This window comes from Scleropages formosus, chromosome 2, assembly GCF_900964775.1.
Source record: "Scleropages formosus chromosome 2, fSclFor1.1, whole genome shotgun sequence".
In the NCBI taxonomy this organism is placed as follows: Eukaryota; Metazoa; Chordata; class Actinopteri; order Osteoglossiformes; family Osteoglossidae; genus Scleropages; species Scleropages formosus.
In genome coordinates, this window is record NC_041807.1 from 9,341,684 (window position 1) to 9,362,277 (window position 20,594).

A 20,594-nucleotide genomic window follows, 5' to 3' on the forward strand; every position below is an offset into this window, starting at 1 on the left:
GCTATGCATCGCCTTGCCTCAAGGCCAGCACTTTTATGTTCCGCCAACCTTGCCGATTCTTCACTTCTCACATCTTTTTGACAAGTCGGAGAAACAACCAGGGAGAGCTAAGATTATCCCAGGAGGGACAGTCCCCGGCAGGGGCTGTTATTAGCGTAGCTTCACACTTCGCTCCCGGCGCACGCCATTGACTCGGCTCCAGCGGCCTGCTGGAGAACATCACTTTAGCGGAAGGTATTTAATTAATGCAGAAGGCAAGCAACACTTCCCTTAAACGTGGGAGATTCGCACCTGGCACCTTGGAGCCGCCACGGCGTACGCTTTTCTTGAAGCGTTTACCAGCACCGACTCAGCAGGGCACTTAATTCTGGGGAGGCCGTCGCCCTGAACAATCTCAGAGACCTCAGGGCTCGCGCTGATTTCGCATCACGCCGTTTATCGGCTAGCCACGATGCTCTACTAAGAATGTGGGTCAGCACTCGGCGCTAATTCGGTAGCATGGCTAGGAGAGCGAGTAAGCGAACAGGCGACAGAGAGAGAGAGTGAGAGAGAGAGCAAAAGATTTGGCTCGCCCTCCCACTGGCCAGGCTCGCAGATCGATACCGCTGAGCCGGACCTCCGTTTCAACGCCACCACCTCCCCCCACCCTCTGCTACGCCTGGGACAATGGCCAGGTCTGTTAGTCTTCCACACAAACTACATCTATTCTTGGTGCAGTTTAGTCGGGGGGTGAGGGCAATCCGCCTCTGAATTACAGGTCACCTACAAAGTCCCTTTGTGTGGTCGCAGCTCGACTCACCCCTGCCACCCCGAACCCTCTAGTTTGATACTTCTTCAGTTTATCAGATCCAAGAAATGCCTGTTTTTAACTGACAGATATGAGATTACCATCTAGAGCCACAGGCACATAATCCGCATTCAGAGTCGGCGCCCCCACCAACGGACCGCTTGTTTACTGCATGCCAGGCATCTTGGACAAAAAGGGCTGTCTGGTGGAGACAGGTGTGCCGCAAACCTATCGATCCGTGCCGTACCCGTGGAGTCGGGTGCTCCGGCAAGATTGGCTGGAGGAGCGACTAATAGATGACTTCTTGTTCCACTAATTCCTCACACACGGAAACAAGCTCTCTTGGAGGACAGCCACTGCAGTATGAGTATAGTGGGGAGGCCACCGGAGCACAAGGCAGCCCATCCCAAACGTGATGTACGGTATAGCACAGTACGGTACACTAAAGGCTGGTAAAGACCGACTGGGAATCGCTGCAGTTGTGCCACAGGTAACACAGGTGGTTAAAAACCTGACATAGGAAGGTTTTGGGTTCAGTCCCAGGGGAGCCATGTTGTTATGTCTCTTTCAGCAAGACAATTGTACAGAATCAGCTTTGTTGTTGGTTTTTTTATGAATACAAACTGATTAATGGAAACATCATCTTCTACACTTTTTAAGCAATAATAAAAAAAAACCCAGCACAAACCATCGCTGTCAGTTTAATAAGATATAACACCTTTATCATTGATCTCGTGCTTCAAAAAACCTTGGGTGATGATTTATTTATACTGGGAAACAGAACTAAGAGAAGGTATTTAGCCTGATAACACAAAAGCTTTCACAGGAACAAATTATGTATAAGTTATTTCCTCCTGACACATCTGCTCAGACACGGCTGCGGAGAAGGCAACTCGTGGAAAGGGGCTGCTGCTGAGACACACAATTCGAGCAGAACATATGAAGGAGTACAAAGAAAAAATGAGGATAAAAACAGGCAATTCCCCCATGGATAGGAATGAAAAAGGATCAATGTAAATTCAACAGAAATATGTACTTAAGGCAAATTTTAGCAGAGCCTCACAGACTTAAAATGTAATTTAAGTTAGTAAATATTTTAAGCAATTAGGTTTGTATGGAATATAAAATATCAAAGATAAGCCTTAGGGTCCTCTCTCTAAGAGCATTTTATTTATACGGTGTGTACGCAGTCTCCCTTTCTTTATCCATTATTTTCTTAATGAACTGGGCCTGTACATTTTTAATTATCACCTCCTCCTTAATGTTAGATTTGCTGGAATTACAACAGAGGGTCGGCCCAGAAGTTGCCACTAAGCACGGTGGGGTGGCGTGGGTGCATGGGGGGGCTGTATTTTGGCAGGGCCTGGTCATAAAATTAAAAAGGTTTGCAGTAAACTGGCAAAGTCCATAGGGAGAATCTGAAACAGCATAGGTAATGAGGGCAGAACAGAACAGACATAAACAAACACAGAAGTGAGTTCGGGGCCAACGTCATTATCCCAGATATATATCCCGTATGTATGGAAACGAACGTAAGCGAGACACCTCCATCCCCGCTAAGAAGGCAAGAGGAGTCGTCGAGGATGTCTGACAGCAGTAGGGAAAAAGCAGCCCGTGAATGCGTGTGCGTGTGCGTGTGCGCGCACGCGCGCACAAAGTACTTCATCTTTGTAAGATCAACTGAGAATGGTAATGAATTTGAGTCCAAGGACGACGCATCAAGTTCTTTACCTGTTACTGCAGGATTACCACATCAAAGGGGCTCTGCAAGGAGGTGCAAGGAACTGTGTGTCTGTCTGCAATGTTTCTTCATGGATCTGATTTGCTCTGTCATCCATTCTATGTTACGTACACAACTTCCACAAATACATAACTGTAATACATGCATTTGTACATTTATTGAAATTTGCTGTGAATTGCCACTTTTAAAATATACAGTACATTCAATTACATAAAAAAGTAACTTAAATCTGAACACTAAACTAAAAAGAGTAAACTGTTTTTATTATTATAGTTGATGAACAATGACTGAACATCTGTTGCTGAAATCTAAACATCCACCAAACACACTTGCATGAAGCACTGCTTAGAGCCATTGCTTTGCAATAAAAAAACCTGGGCTTCAGTCCCACCTCCTAGTGTAGTAGCCTTCAGCAAGATACTTACATTGGGCAAAAGTCTCAGTTAAATAAATATTAAGTGTGCCTAAAATAAAAAAAAAAAACACCTTTAATCTGACCATTTTAGTTTTCGCTAGATTTTTCACTTCAGATATGCAGTTTGTCTTTTACCAATTTATTTCAGAATCAGGGTCAGAATCCAATTTATTTGGCCAAGTATGCACACACATACAGGGAATTTGGCTTTGGTTCCCAGTGGCTCTTTGTGTAGGGTAGACAAAAAAAGCTTTCTTAAGCAGTTAACCTGTATGAACAATGCAAATCAACAGGTGAAACGTTTCTGCCGCAAGCCTAATTTGTAAAGGTTGTTAATTTATTCATTGAGACTTTTTCCAAATTGTCTTACAAGCTAAAATGGCAACGCGGTCGGAATGGGGGTTCCCAGATGCTTCATTGATAACCTTCTACGTGTTCAGTGGCAAAGTAGACCACTTAAAGGAGGCCAGCCATAAGGTAATAAGGGCATTGTCTGCAATGAAGCTTGGGGCACCGGACCAGCACATCCCCCTCTTCCTGTCGTCCACAGAGAGACGGAACATCAGCGGCAGAAAGGCCCCCCAGCTGCCAGGACAGTGGGAGACAACAGCGGTCCCTGTGTCGGAGCGCAAAGAAAGTGGACTTGTTATGAGGAGTGACACTGTGGGCGCAGAAGTGAGTTGGAACTCCAAAACCCCCTCGGATGGTAAGGGCGCCCAGCGTCGGGTAGGGTGACTTACGGTGGGGGGGTTGGTACAAAAAAAGTAAACCCGTGTCTATGGAAAAAAACGATTTGGGACAAAACGGCCCATTCATTGTGCCCCTTGGGGAATGCTTGGACTCTCCTCCGCCCTGAAAACAAAAAGGCTCTCTTTTTTGGGCCGCCTTGGGCTGAATGCTTTGCTTTGCCACCCGAGCCCTAAGAAAACACGGGCCCCCTCCCTGCCGGCTGGCCAGACTCCCCCCCCCCCAACCGGGGCCGGCCACAGAGCGGACCTGGGCCAACGGAAAGGCGGCACAAAGACAAAACAGTTTGCTCAACGTTAGCGGAGAAAACACACGGGGTCGAGTGGGCGGGAGGAACCCAGTTGGATCCACAGTCTGAAACAAACAAGCGATACAATGAGAGTCAAGCATAGCGCCCCCCCAGCCACTGGTGGGCTATAGGCAGATGCACTGTAGTCCATGCACTTCAATCTCTTCTTTATACGATATCACAGAATGATGGGGGATGTGTCGGCATTATATTATATATTAACAAGTACGCTCATATAATACAGGCAGAGACGAGCAGTTTTCTGAATGCGCAATTAACTGCACAAAAGCTCAACTGATTTTCCATTTGGTTAATTACTTCTGTTTGCGGCGCGAGCCGAGGAGCAGGTTCCAGATTCTCGGCAGCCCCCTGAGCTTGTTGCGTGATCCCCTCAGGTACCTAATTAATGACAGAGACTCAGGTGTGACTTCCCCCGCGGCGGCTGCTTGCGCAGCGGCCTTTTCCGAAGAACCGCAGCCTCTTAATTGATGCAGCCGAACTGCACAGGGGGCTGGAACCTGCTGCCCCGCCGTTAATTATGGGAACGATACACAAGGCAGCGTCATTAACATTAATAATTGACCTGTGTTTGTCTGCGTTCTCATACTGACACAACAGATACATACGTCGCCGGTACCTGTTGGCCACAAGGCTGTCATTGTACAAGCGGCGGTACCGCATGGCTACCGCAGGCTCAAAGTGGAGAAGGGTATCTTGTGCAGCTAACATATGCTACTCGGCTATAGCAGCATGCGCTAGACACAGGGCTAAGTGTTAGCAAGTCTGTCCGATCACGATAGGGGGTTGGAGAGGTGTATTCCAAACGCGGTAAACTGCCAACTGTCTCATTTGCGGCCAGTGCAGCGCGGCGCTACATCCGGACCGTTAACCCACGCTAACAGTGAGAGCAGTGCCAATGTCAGACAGGATCCGTACCGGGATCGTTACCGTTCCACGGCTAAGGCATCAAACCCTGGAAACGGAGCTCCTGTTTATGTCCATTATTTATGGATTTGTTTAAGCAAACCGGCAACACTGCAGCATACCGTTCATCCACTTAGCTTAATTTCCGAACCATCACATCCATTGCTGAGGTTGTATCTATTAAGCCATTTTTGTGCATCATTAAGTTTTAACTGTGGCCCGATAGTTTTATTGTTCCAGTTGTGTCCCACTTTATTTAACGTCAGCATTTTTCCTGGCTCCTGACAAGAACTCACATTTTATAACTAATTAAATTGATCCCTCCCCCCAGCCGTAGCCACTAAACGGAATTATTTGTACCCAAGTGTCAATATATTAAATCAAAGGGCTAATGAGTCGGGTCACTGCTTTCCTGTATGTGGCGTCCGGCACAAACCGAGCCTCTTCATTGGACGGCGTTCCAGTGGTGGGAGGGGCCGCGCGGAGCAGCTGGTGAGGTCACTGGTGAGTCACAAGACCACTTCACGCCAATAACACCAATTCTTACGTTTAAAATAGCCTGCTCTGTTTAAAAATGAAACTTTTTTCTTCTCTCACTGAGTACTTCCTGTTTGTAAGGAGTGGAGCAGATTGCCCAATTTTGGACACATACCCTTTAATAACAGATTTGTTCCAAAACATTAATGATATGTTCAGGACCTCTTCAGGATATTTCTGACAGAAAATGACTTCATAGTTAACCATGGAAGGTCTGCAGTTTTTTTTTTTTAATCATCATCCTGTGGGCATATCTTTGTCGTCATCAGTTACAGTCAATCAACAAAATAATCCTCATTTTGATGTTATGCATCAAGCACATGGAACAAAATACTGGATTTAATTATGGTATATCGTGGTAATCGTGTAATTCAAATGGAATGGTCGATTGCTTGTGGGCAGCTGATGAAATACTAAGGGGTTTGTTTTTGCAATCTCTGTGAGTCACATAGCCATGCAAGAAATGGTTTTAAGTAATTAACCTGGGTGGGGCAGAGTGGCCTGTGTTTGCAAGGATCTGCCCCCTTCTCATCAATGGAGTTGCCCAGGCTGGGGAGGTCAAGTGTGGGTGTGCCCTAGAGACAAATAAGTACCACCTTTTAGAAGAGCATGGCCTTGGCAAATGCCACCCAAAGGGGTTTGTCTCCGCTGCGTGCAGGGAGGGGGCAATAGTAACGTGGAATGCACTTTCAGTCGGTGCAGAATAATAGAGGTAGCCTTATCGACGTGAAGATGTCGGCAAAGGAGCAGAACTGGATCACCTGCACAAAACTCTGCTGCTAAAATGACACCTTAATTTCAGGACTCGATGTTTAATCAACATTCCAGTGAAGTGAACGGGGAGAGATGCCGTTACTGGAAAACCAACATGCAAGCTCAAGGACCTTGCGTGTAATTAGTAGAGGGCCTGACACTGAGTAGAACTGACTTTACCCATAAAACTTTCCCTGAACGACAGGAGTAAAGGGTTGTAAACGGACAGGATGCAAGCTGCTAAAAATACAAGTGGACACAAGAAAGAATTATGAATCACTGAGCCACAATAAGATAAAGTGCTAAAAACTCATTCATTCTTTATTGACCGCTTGACCACAGTGATGGAGTCTTTCCCAGAAACACAGGGCACGAGTCCTAATATGCCGCATGCCAGTCAGTCATCTCAGTGGCCGCCCTCTTCATACGCATAGACGCAAACATACATGTGCACGCACCATTTCCGTGTTGTTCTGCCAATACAAGCCACATCTGTCTGGTGTTGGAGGGCTTTCCTCCGTCTAATTAAACTGCATGTTTAATTGGTGAAATGTTTAACTTTTGTAAGTCCCCCCAGGCATTCACACCAGCAAAAACCATATGGTTTTAAACTCTGCACTTCCATGTAAAGCCTAAGACCCTTTTCCACATCACTCTTTTGTGCAATAATATCTCTTGCACTGAAGTTATAAGTTTGACCTGTATAGTCAATATCTCAAAATAAAGCAATATTGGGGATTGCCTTGCGTAAAGATGAAAAGACTGAGCTGCAGTGCCACCATAGACACAGAGCGGACGCAAAGAGACGTAAATATGTTACATACAAGGCGGTTTGACGCTACCTCCTGTCTGGGATTAGTTAAGGCAGAGCGGATGCTGTCTGGTTGGGCGACTGGGGGCTAGAGGGGCTGGGGGATGCACAGCGGGTAGAAGAAAAGCAGATCTGGATTTGATAAATAGAACCATGCTTGTGCGAACACTGTGTGTTTAGGGCCAGCGCTAAAGCTGAACACCCGTCCTCCCCCCTCTCCACCCCGCGCTTGCCAGCGACTCTCAAGGAAGAATAAATCAGCACATCCATCAATGGATACTTATGCAGAATCAAAAGCCCATGGTCTGGCTCTGTTCTTAAATTATTACTGTCAATAAAAAGAAATAAGTAAATGAAAAACGCTGGCATATGCTAACGCATGCTAGCGCACAACGCCTTCGTGTGCGGCAAAATATGGTGAGCCATCAGACGGACGCTGGAATGCGATCCACTGTTTGTGGCACACCGCTCCCTGCTCGAAGCGCTTTGCCACGGTGCTCCACTGAATCAATAAAGCAATTCAGAATTACCAGTACAGGAGAATATCTAATCAGACAGGGCTCAATTCCAGCGACATGAGCGAGGCAACGGAGCATCGGTGTAATTACAATACTACGACTAATAGAAGAAAAGCTCGTTAGCTAAAAGGTGAAGGCACAATCAGGTCATCATCACGGGAGGGTAATTTGTGGAGGCGCAGCCTCTGATTAAAGGCATCCGCTGTTTACTCTGGGTGGCAGTTGAGGGCTCCTGTCTTGCTGCTCCGCTGTGCACTTAGAGCCCTGCTTCAGACTAACCTTTCGGGAAATGTTTACTCTATCAATGTGTCTCTAGGCAATGTTGCTCCGCCTCCATCTCTATCATGTGAAGGTGTGGGCTGCAGCAGGGCTTCTGCCACGCTTCGTCATTCTGCGGGAGGCCCTGAGTTAAGAGAAGGGGTGCATAACCAGAGACCTCGCTGGGATCCTACCGCTAGCATCACAATTCCCCTCGGCCTTAGCAGTGGCCCTGTCCCCTACAGTCATACCACACTGCTCCGATAAACCCTCAGATGGGCTAGAGGTGAGACCGAGACTTACTATGCTACCAGGACAGCAGCTGCAATCCATATCGATAACCTATGTATATCTGATACCTTAGTTCGAGGTGACTTACACCGTGAGGTCCGTACACTAAGCTACTTATAATGAGTTACCTGTTTATGCCGCTCTACAATTTTTATTTTATCAACCTCCAACCCTGATGAAGGGTACTAGTGCAAACCTTGAACATTCAATTGCAAGGTAATCCCTGCTGAAGGTTATAACACTCGTGATGTAAAATCATGTCATAATTTACATATTATTACACTGTGTTTTGATTTGAGGCACTGTCAAAGGCGGAGAAGTAGCACTATGGCACCTACACAGAGAATCAGAAGACAGTTAAAAAAAAAAAAAAAAAAAACAGTTTGAGCAAATATTAATCCAGCACACAAATTTTGCTACAGTGGAAAGTGAAATGCACAGACTGTATAAGTACTACAGCCCAGCCTCATTAGACTAATCTTCATTCATCAGCTCCTGCACCCGGAAAGGCTGCCAAATTATAAGCCTGTTGAAAAATCACTCTTTGAAACATGTGTGCTAACATTTGGCCGGCACCACCACAGGATCATTTTATTAACTCGTAGCTCATTTCATAGACTGCTGCTCGTGTTGGTAACATATGCTGCCCTGTCTCCAGATCTTCCGTTATGGGAAAAGCCATATGAAGGAGTCTGACTTGTCCAGAGCTACAAAAAGCCGGGCTTACGAGGATCGGAGGAAAATGATAAATTCAAAAACAACACAGAAAGAAAACGTTAGGTGCAGCGGTTGAACAGACATCTTATCGGGGTGAGGAGGCAGGGTCCCGCTCAGTGGCTATTTTTCTCTTCTGCAGAAGTCAATGGCTTTGTGTGGTCCCGTTTGGCCGGCTTTGCGCACCACTCTTATGTAAGGAACCCTTCTTTTCTGCTGCAGATCAGATTTACTTCAACATTTGCTTTTAATTGTCAGAAGCCTCCCTTTCAGCCCCTAATGGTGTTTTAAGTTCATGCTTGAATCACACAACAGTAATCCCCTCCCTGGATGGGAATTAGTTACATGCCGTACAAAATTCTACAAGAAGAAGCAGCTGAGGGATAAGAAAGGGAAGAGGAAAGCCCATGAGCTTAAACTTCTGATAAGCTGCTAACACAGTAATCAAAACATCTGGCATTTTAAAACAAGTGACATTGTAATCCCGGAGGACAAAGACTCAATCCTCCGCCCGCCCATCCCGAATTCGACTGCACGAGAAAGGATGAAAAGGGAGGGGAGAATAAACGCCTTTCAAAGAGGGGGTCCCTTAAATTGGATGGCGCTGTGTTCCAGACTGCGGCGGCCCTCCGCGATCTTTCAAAGAGACCCCAAGCGCGCAGTTGCAAGCAGGCGGGGGTGTCAGGTTACCGTCCCGGTGGTTTTATTTGGGCCTCGCTCCGTCCACTTTATAGCTCCCACAGATGTGATCAGTTACATCATCAATAACGGAGACAAGGGGGGGGGTGACGCTAGCCAAAACAGTAGCGGCACGGAAAGCGCTCCCAGGCCCCTGTTTGAGACATCGAACCGAGAGCGTGCATGGCTGAGAAACCGGATCCAGACCCTGCGCTGTTTGTGCCCCTCAGCCTCGCGAACGCAAACTGCTTGTTTGGAGTCTTAATGAACTCAAAGCTGTTGTTTATTAAAATGAGTGGCCTTTTTTCTCTCGTCTTTTTTGTTTTAAACAGGACGCTCTCATTAGAAAAAGAGTACTAGTGCTGTATATTACGGTGCAATGCACACAGTAAGTACCCGCTAACATGTTTTGTCATAAAATGCCCCTGTCCAAATTATTTAATTATGAAAGTGAGTTTGTATTCTGGAAGAAAAAGATTTATAAGTATTATATTTAAACAGCAATCCAGCCCGTATGAAAAAAAAAAATAATTAAAATAAGGGTGAAATTTAATTTTTCCCTTAAAGGATACCGCAAAGCATACACAAGCCTTTATGAAAAAAATCAGCTTTGCTCTTTATTAACACCTTTTTTAAAGTTTATATTGCTGAGTTGTACATAAAACTCCATGAGCTGCTTTTAAAAGTAACGCAAAAAGTGAACTTATCTCAGCATCAGCTGATTTTCTGTGTGAACTGACAGTACAGTTTTGTAGAACAAACTTGAATAAACACTCGGCCTCTTCAAAAAAAAAGTCATCAAAAGCAGTTGAGGCGATTTAAAGGCCGTGCGCCATTCATTGAGTTATAAATGCTTTTGAAAACTGAAAGTGTGGCTTTCGAGTGCTCTGCCTGAATTTTGGCCGAAAGAGATGCAGACACCATGTATTGGAAACACTGATCAGTCACATTCACAGTCACTCTCAAAGCAACAGCACACCAACCGCACAAATGATTGTTTTATATGTCATGAAAAACTGTTCATTGTAATCTCAGATCAGGAAAGTGGACATGACAGCAAAATATGAAACAGGAAATGTTCATGTAAAAGGTACTAAAACGGTTCATGCTGTAAGGCTTGTACTGTGCATTAACACGATGGAAAAACAGAAAATAATCTGTACATTGTAATGGTTTAAATAAATTTACATTTTTGCAATATGTCAGAAAAAAACAGATACAATACATAACATGAGGGGAAAAGCTCAGAATGTTTAAATGTACTTTATTCGGCATATTTATCAAATTGCAAATTGCAAAAAAGGAAAAAAAACTGAAATTTCACTAAAAGAATTTTATTTATAGAGGACAGTAAGCACACAGATGGACAAATTAATATGTCCATACAAGAAGCTTTCCTTTTAAAATTGTTTTAATAGGGCCACATAATGGCCATTTCACAGTAATATATATATAAACACAGAGGAATATTCAACCCTTAAAATTTTAATGCATAAGAATAACTACGATGTAAAACTTTGTTTTAAATATCATACACAAACTCTCGGCTTTGCATATCTCTGCGTCTGAGTTTTCAAGCGCGTCGCACAAACAAGAAAGTAGGTCGCGATTTGTGATAACTCACAAAGTAATAACATGAGTAATAACACAAATTTGTGCTGTGAGCTCAAACATCTATAATAGCCATGTTTAATGTGATCAGAATATTATTACATTCTGACAGTCTGACGGGGGGAAAAAAAAAACTAGGATTTCCAAGTTTTAAAACAACCAGAGGAACGTTTTCTTGAGCGGTTTGAGGAGGGCTTAAGCCTCAAGTGCAGACATCCAGATTAGCGTGCGGTGACAAATTCAAACTCGGTGTCTCAAATGGAACAGATGGAGGAAACATGTCTGACTGTGTCTTTAAGTGGGGGCGAGGAAGGGGGGCATCTCAATGAATAGATCTTCATGAAGCCAGAGGACCACTAGTGCGCTGTACCCAGCGACGTTCAGCCTTTTCTCTGCCTAGGGCACATCTGCAGCCATGGCAAAGTGTACCGCCAGAGAGGCTCCACATTTCATTTAGGAGAAACCAAGTGCTACGAGACTCATTTGGGTTCCACACTCGAACCATTTGAACAACTGAATATCTCTGCTGACATAATTCAGCTTTAGTGCCTCGCTCAAGAGTCCACCAGCAGCATACCTCCAGGGACGTAAACCGGCAATACTGAGGCCGTAAGACGACACAATTAACCGCAGTAAGGCGCCACACACACACACACACACACACACACACACACACACGCACACATGCATACACCAATCATCCACCCTCTCATGCTCCCGGGCTGCCACAGGGGGCAGATATGGGACCCTGGTTCTTCTGGAAAGTGGCACTTGAAAGAAGTTTTACGGGGCAGCGCTAAATCACACCGCTGTCCACGGGGGCGTGTAAATCAGCCGAGTTTGGTGAGCCCGGGCACATCAGAGGGACGTGGGGAGGCCTGTGGCAAGGGTGTGAGGGATTGGGGGGACAGCTCCAACAGGGCCCACGTGTTGCCAGACAGGCGTTCCGTCGAAACGGTCCCAGCAACAGAGCTTGGAACCTCGACCGCGTAAGAGAAAAACCCTCAACGCAATGGATCAAAAAAGGGGTTTTCTGCCTGATATTCACCGCGGTCTTATTTCAGAGGAGAAAGAGTCTGTTTCAATTGTGCTGATGCTGCGGGTGGCAGCCACAGTGACAAACTGAGTGTTTATCCTCCTGCAGAACCTCGGGACGGAGCCGGGAGCCGAGTTGACGGGAGGAAGGAGAGGCGGCCTGGAGGAGCAGAGCCAAGGAGTAAAGGCAGGAGGAGACACCCTCGTGGGCTAGAGCGCTCCGTACCCGTCTCCCTGCCTGCGGGGGCGGGGAGGGTTCAAACAGTGCTGGCACGGGCCGTGCGAGGGCTCACAACTTTGGTACACGCTCAGGTTTAGGGAACCGCCCTGACCGCGGTGACCGCATCCCGAGCGCGCAGCCTGGGTGGTTTCTGGCCCGAGATACCAACCTTGACGCACCATCATGTATCAACCGCGCCATCCGCACACAGACCTCCCAACCCTCCCCAGGCTACTACTTCCTCTCTTCCTCACCACATTCGACCATCCAGATCTGTGAACTCTCCTCATTTCTCCCGTCCCGAGAACATCCGCGCTCCCCGCTAAGCAAACTGCATTTCTCAATTTCTATAATTATTTCATCTGAGAACACAGTCCACGTTGAAATAAAACAGAAAAAAAATTAAAAAAAAGGGGCACTAAAATGACCGGGAATATGTACACACTCGCTACTCCAGTGCGGCCTTCAAGCAAAATGCTAGAACAAACATAGTGCACGGGCCCTCACCGATGCGCCTTTCTGAAAAAAAACATTCAATATGTGCTTAAGAAAATGAACAAATATTTGTCAAAACCAGGATTAATGTATTTATGTCAATACAGAGGAGTTGCGACAAAGCCCTAATTTTATTAGAGAACACACTGATGTTTTCTTTGCTTCTCCTTTACAGGCAGAAGCCCCACAGGGTTGAATAACCTCGCACCCGGGCCGTGAAGGAGCCCTTCAACAGGCATTTACCGCATCCATTCATGTCCGAGGCCTCCATGCCTTTTTTCTCGCTAGTGCGTAAGCACGCCTCGCGCGGTGGCTGCCGCGCCTTTCCTTTTTTCAATAGGATGCGCTAATTACTCCCCTCCTAATTATGAATATCTAATTATCAGGCAACCTGTGCAGCGGTGGCAGAAGGGAATGACTGCACGTGCAAAGGAGAGAATCCTAACTTAAGTATCGCAATTCAATATTTGTAATTTTTTGGAGTGGACACCAACTGTTGGAAGTGAAACCTCACTCATCAGGCTGCGTGCGTGCGTGCGTGCGTGCGTGCTTGCGTGCTCGGTCCGACAGGTGACCTTGGTGAAGCTGACCTGAATCTGCTGCTGGAGAAGGTTGATCTTGTGTTGCTGCTGCAGGAGCTGTTGTTGCTGTCTGGCGATCTGGGGTGAGACATGGGATGAGGAGTGGGGGCGGGGGAGCGATCCCACAATGAGCGAAAATACTGCTGGTTCGGAACACACACACATACACAAACACGTCGCGCTAACATCCATCGAAATTTTATGCACGTAACAGGTGTGAAACCTAGGCTTTTAAAAATAAATCCACATTTAATATGCAAGACTAAAATCAAATCAAATTTCTTTAACACGAGCTCTCAGCAGAATGTAAAAAAAATGCCGTTTTCAGGCACGTCCTAAAAAAAAAAAAAAAGGGTGTGGCTCTGCATTTTGCTCCGAGGGAAAGAAAAGTTTGATCTTTAAAAAAAAAAAAAAATGTGGGGGTCAAACCTGTTGTGCAATAAATGACTAAAATATGAATATGAGCAGTGCGATGTAGGAACGAGTGCAGGGAACATGAGGTCTCGGGGTGTATCGCGAGCGCCCTGCTTTGCATGAGGTCAAATTCCCAGCGGTCTCGGGGGTTCCAAACGAGTGGCGAAGTGGCCCTTCCTTTCAGGTCGAGCTGCTGGGGACGGAGTGCGAGCCGTAAGAGGAAACGGCCGACAAAGACGACTCTATTGGGTCGCACAGAAAGTAGCAGAGAGGGATTAACAGCAATGGGAGCGCAGTCCCAGCACTCGAACCACAGTAGACCCCCAATGGCCGGGGGTGTAGATGAGGGGGATCGACGTGTTTGCAGCCGGGGTGACTGACACAACGGCGAGGGACAGGTTTTAGGGGGTTATACCCCCCCAGTCGGCAGACAAAAGGGGGTAGGGGCCGCCCTCAGTCGTTTCAAGCAGGCTCCTCCGACAGCGCGCTCGCTTCACCGAGCATGACAACCTAGTTTTAAGTGTCATTTAATTTTCATTTTCAAGAATAATTACAAAGTGTTCGCTGTAAGATATCACTCGTCTGCAAATGTGTCAGGATTAATTTGTGCTGCCTTCTTCAGGAGTGTCAACAGTTAATTACTGTGTCATGTCTGGATGGTTAAGTGACATTCCGACTCTGCGACTATTCTAATTTTTCCCTTTCTTTACCATGTTATACCATCTCCTTTTTCATTAAGGGTAAGTCTATACTGGCACAAACACACGTGCGCAAATATTAAAGCACATTAAATATGTGCAATCAAGTAATCTGAGCATGCCACATATTTCGCTTCCCATAAAGTCGTTTAGCCAAAAGGAATAACCCTAATAATGATGTCACTTCCTTTAAAAGTGCACATTAATCTGGGACGCGCGACGCCAGTTTGATTTCATTTCCCCGTAACGACACTGGCTCATTCTGTCCCGTCGAGTTATTAAATTGCAATTAAGAGGGTTAGCAATAAAAAACATTTGAGTGCCGGATGCATCTTTTCCTCACTCGTTCGGAGACATAAATACAGTTCAAAGACTGTGTTAATTTGTAGATTTGTTCAATATGCTTCATTTGTTTGATATATGCTGCTGGTTTAGTGCAAGGTTTGTTATAATGTACATTTAATTACAAGATTTATAGGATAATGATATTGAAGGAAGCATTTAATTTAAATCACCATAATGATGAAACAACTAATTAAAGCAGAAATGTAAAGCTGCCTGTCAGAGTTAGAATAACATTAAGTGTGGTCCTTTTGAATGTTAGGAATTTAAACTTTTGTTTGAACCTGTTTTTAAATCGCTGTATGTATTGTTCACGTTGAGAATTTTCTAGAAGCATATTCTCTTTGACAACCAGCAGAAATATGAAGGTTATGAAAATTAATGAAACTTCATTTAAAAATACAATAAAAATTGAAACACTAATAACACCGTATAAATCTTATTATTCTTTGCAATGATTTTATTAAGTTAAATCTCTATTTCTGTCTTTTTTCTCATTGTGGTATTTCTACAAATAACATTTGTCTTTCGTTTATTTATTAAGCTGAGTTCAGAATTTGTCTCGAGTATTACATAAGACATTTACTTTAACATTTCACTTTGGAACAAAAAACATGGCAATTAAAGATGTTATAGAGCTGGGGTGAGGGGTGCGTGACTGAGAGGGAGGAAAGAGACAGGAAGAGAAGCGGAGCGCGGTACAGGCGGTACGGGTCGGCCTCTCCTCCCTCCTCTGCTCACCTGCTCCTGCTGCTGCCTAGCCAACTCCATCTGCTGCCGCTGCTTCTCCATCTGCGAGGCGGCAAGCTTCTTCTGCTCATCGTGGGCGGCCAGGAGCTGCTCGCGCAGGCCGATCAGCTGGGTGATCATGGTAGAGAGCTGGCGCTCCTTCTCCGCGAGGCTCTCAGGGGTGCCTGTCGGGGGACGGGAAGCAGTGAGAGACACATGGTTGGAGGAACACCTACAATTACCGATTGAGGTGCCTCGCTACTGCTGCCTCCCATCATCTGACTGATATACTGATATAGCCCAGTAAAAGGGGAGCAGGAACCACACACTCCTTATCCTTCCTAGCGTCTTGGGCAGATATTTCCCCTTCACTTTACATCTTTGCTTTTCACTTATTACAAGGAATAACCAATGAAATAATGCAATACTGCGGTGTATAACTGTAATATTTATTGCCAGAGTAACTGGTTTAAGCTTTCCAAGACAATATATTAATTTATTTCATACTTTTCTCCAAAACAACCATGTTATTTTTGTACACTAAGGTACTTGCACTGATTTACCCCTTTAAACACCTGGGAAATTTTTACCGTATCAATTCATGGAAAGTACAAGGGATTCAAACTTCGGCCCTTCAAATACCAGGCAGCAGCTCTAACCAATATGCCACCCACTAACTTATAAGATAATTGTGGAAAATTCACAACCAACTTTGTAATATGTATGAAGAGGAATCATTCCATTCCTCACTTTAAAGGGTGCATGTGACAGTGTATGATGCAGTCACACAGCACCATTCTGGGTCTTCCTCTTGCCCCTCTTCTTGTTTCACCATCATAAAACCAAATATCCCCCCTCCGTTGCCCCACCCACGACACAGAAAACCGCCGTGTCGTCATACGAATGGAAACGTTGCCCAACACCTCTGGACACCATGAGGACTCGTTCTACTTCCAGGCAAGCATCCCCAGTCCAGCACAGCCCACTCCCAGCCAATTGCTCTGACCATCTGGACAGGCTGCTGCATCAGACATACAGCTCCTGTTGGAGGAATTCATTAAAAGCTCGGGGTTTATAGGCTTTTCCCAGCCCTCCAGCCAAGATGGATCATGAATTCTTCCTGTAAACAAGGGGGTGTGTTAGCGACAGGCCACGCCAGGCACTGCGATGGCATGGCTCACATCTGAGCTCAAAATCGTCTTCTAGAGGCACAGGGATGGGGCGGGGTTACCGATACAGGTCTTTATTGACCGGCTCGGAGCAGGAGGTGCTACAATGGACTGGCGTCACATCCAGAATGTAGTCTAATGCACAGCGATTCCAGGATAGGCTCTGGATCCCCACAACTCCAAAAAGGGCAAGTGATTACTGAAAGTGGGTGAGTAAGGGAGAGAGATCAGGAGAAACTGAGAGCCCGAGGAATCAGTTCCACTTCCCCAAACCCCGTATGGGTGCCAGGTGACTCTCTCAACAAGATGTTGGTCAGTAGCCTCCCCAGTGCCCACCATCGCTCTCCTGAACACCACATGTGTGCCTGCATAGAGTGTGGGGTTTGAGATGGCGGTGTATCCTCTGGTCCTCTGCCAGCTGCGCGCACACACACGCACACACACACACACGCACACACACGGTACTGAATTCTACTCGGGGTGTCTCTCTGTACCCGCTGGCCACATCTGTCTTATGTCCCTGCTGAGGACCTCTAGGGGCCACTCCAGCTCAGCTATTTTAATTTGACTAAACACCTGATTTATTTTATCTCTCCGATGAGGGAGGCCGTTTGTCTTAATAGGAGCCGTCAACCTCCAGTCCCATTCAGTGCAATTTACTGGCAGCACCGTCGCTGCTATGGTGGAAGAGAGCCGCAATTCTCCATTTATCCTGCTGGAAAAAAGGCACGTAAAAGCCGCCTTTCATTGGGTCAGCCTGCGGTTTCCGAGGCCTCAATCGACTTCTTATTCTCCACACTGCACTTGTTGTGAATGGCTTATATGTAAAATTGATATGTTCGCCACCGATTTATTAACCTTTGGCTCCACCCGTAAAGAGTGGCCTTTGTGAGGCTGCGCTGGTAGACTTAATTCCGCCACACGACACCTGGGAAGGAGCAACCCTTGAAGGAATCGGCATCCAAACAGGACAGAAAGGACACCCACATCTCTGTATGTTCACAGGCACACATGTGGAGCACCCTTCCCTGGGTAAAATCCCTTCTTGCCAGCTCTCAGCTTTCCAAGCATCATGGACAATGACCCGCACTCAGGACAAACAGAGGAGCACCTCCAACAACGCCCTGGTCCAGTCGAGCTGTTCTCAAGAGCCACCTGAGGTCATTCCTGCCAACGATAAACAGACTCTATAATCCCATCTCTGCCGGCGTGGCACTGACCAAGCAGTACTACTTTTATGCATTTGCACTCTTTTACACTTATCCTAAAATGATATTCATTTATTCCACTGTTATTCCTCTATTTTCTGTCACCACATTGTTGCATGTATTGTATACCGCATAAGCCTCATGTGCTGCCCTTCAGGATCAATAATTGTTCATTAAATCTATCATCTCGAAAATTTAAATTTTTATGGTAAACATCATTTAAAAACGGATCAAGTTTGTATGTACATTAATGTAAAAGTTTGATATATGCTAACAAAACTCTCATTTAGTGCAGTGTTCAGCCAGCATGCTGCTCTACATGACACTATTCTGGCCCTGAGTGGATAAAATCTAAACTGATATATATTTAAATGTTGAAACAACAAAGTTACTCTGGAAGTTCTGTAAAATTAAAAACATGATAGGTCTTGTTGCAAACAATGTGTTTGCCACACACACACACACACACACTCATGCAGGCACTCAGCAGCTCAAAGGTGCGGATGAAAGGGGCGGGCCGGCAAGCGGGCCATGCGGCTCTAGCTGCGTGCTGGTCAGTATGTGGCCCATCCGTTGCTCCTGCGCTTGTCTGACAGGGGCTGCACTATGATCAGGGCCCACCGAGGGAGCCCGCAGGGGCTGGCCCGGGGGGCCACTTGGCCAGGGGGCCGCACTGTGCACTGCACACACTGACAGAATACTAACACAGGGCTCATTGTTTTGATGTCAGGGGTTGCATTGTGGGCCACAGGGACCGGTCCTCAGCCAAAGGGGGAGCCTCTCCACTGGCCCCCTCTCTCTCTCTCTCTCTCTCTCTTCTTCTCCCCTGTTTCTCCACCATGACCCCCTCCCAGTCAGATGGGCTGTCGCCAGCATCAGCTTCTGTGAATGCAAAACTGCAAGTACTTCACCGTCAGACTGGAGAGGCTTTTTATTTGCTAAAAAGGATTCTGATTCAGCTGTGTGAAATGTAATTTACAGAGAATGTTTTAGGACAGAATTATTCATTCAGCTTACGTGTATGTACATACGTGTGTGTGTGTGTGTGTGTGTGTGTGTGTGTGTGTGTGTGTGTGTGTGTGAATATAGAGTCGTTTGTTGTTCAACCTCTCCACTATCTAGCACCTCAGCTTTAACATTTGGACAGAACATTCCTGATGAGCATCCCAGCATAGTGGAAAAGCTTTAAAAGACTGGAATGTGCAATAAAACCCTCACAATGGACTGCCCATCTTCCTGGAAGCAGACAGGTGGACAGGTAGGCAAATGTAGCTCCGCCCACCTGATGGGAGCCTGATGGGAGCCCGTTTGATCTGCGGCAACCAGGTTCCCGTTGGGCACCCTGTGAAGTAGCCACATCTGAGACGGTGGACCGACACGTAGCATTTAGCTGTTTTGATTTTGGCCCCCTTTAAATGTCACAGAGTGGGACACAAAGAGGCAACCAAATAAGGCACTAAATAAATAATAACAGAAAACAACCAGGGTTTCAGTGAGGGCAGCCGGATGGGTAGCGGAGCCTAGGGTGCCTGGATAAAGGGCACTTTGTAGGGGTGCGATTTGTTCTGTCCCACCCCTGTGAGCCCACCGCCTCCCCCGATCGTTCCTAATCAAGCAGCCTCTAATTTGAGCTCCAAGTCCGGCATTTGGGAAGAGGCAGACTGCGACTTTGAAGAGTCCGGAGTGAATAACGCAGATAAAAGACTCAAGTCAAGAAAAGGAAAGGGAGGGCTGAGGTGCAGGGTGATGATGGTTGGGGGGGTCACAAAGCAGCCTATTCTCTCCCCTGGCTTTGGTTGGGACAGCTGAGCCATTATGGCCGAGCTGTGAATGACTTTCTTGACGCTGGGGACACAGGAATGCCATTGTCTCCACCTCAGTCGGCCATTGTGGATGCGCTGTTGTGCTGCCGCTCCATCCTAAGTCAATTAAGACCCCTGTAAATGCGGCGATTGTGTCTGTCGCAGCATCCGGACGTGGATGGTTGCATGGACAAGAGCTTTTGGCACTGTGGATGCCCAAGATGCCCAGGATACCTTTTGTCCACACAGGGAAGGTGCACACACTCCCGACATGACCCAGCCGGCCGGGTGCTCACATCCAAACGGATTCCTTCCTCTCCTGGTGTCTTACACACAGGCGTACAGGATGGAGGCCTCCTCTATTCTCTGCCCCTGTCAGCCAACAAGGTCCAGTTCAGACTCTATTAAGAGGACCTCCTGTTTCCCTCATAACGCTGGAACAGGATCATTTGTTACCTGGAGACCCATCAAAATACAGCATCATCATCATCAAGTGGGGCTCAAGGAAACACCTTCAGGGAACATGATCCACACGCTTGTTATCCAAATCTCATAATTGTCCTGGTCAAACTGCTCGCTTTCTACAGTTATAATTGACTATTATCATGTAAGACTTTTTCCGAGGCAATTTAGGTTTTGTTAGGCTGGTACACTAAAGCAAAACAAAAATGACCTTTTAAAAACACCTATTAATAAAGCTGGGTAATTTTTGCTGGTGAAATTCAGGGTAAGTACCTCTACCAAGGGTCTTACAGCAGCAACAGTGATTTGAATCTGGGTTCGTTCAATAGCAAGGCCACAGTTCTAAATATTACACGACCTGTTGT

General features: G+C 46.2%; 1 protein-coding gene across 7 annotated transcripts in view; it reads right to left on the reverse strand.

The window, feature by feature from the left end:
- The window catches only part of LOC108940348 (transcription factor SOX-6-like), a 163,451-nt gene that overhangs the window by 47,525 nt on the left and 95,332 nt on the right, over positions 1 to 20,594 (reverse strand). For all 7 annotated transcript variants that reach the window (XM_018762459.2, XM_018762503.2, XM_018762486.2 and 4 more), the window contains 2 exons: positions 15,601 to 15,773; positions 13,415 to 13,483 (listed from right to left, as the gene is read on the reverse strand). In XM_018762459.2, the coding sequence (XP_018617975.1) occupies positions 13,415 to 13,483; positions 15,601 to 15,773 (242 nt within the window). The remainder of the gene's footprint in view (positions 1 to 13,414; positions 13,484 to 15,600; positions 15,774 to 20,594) is intronic.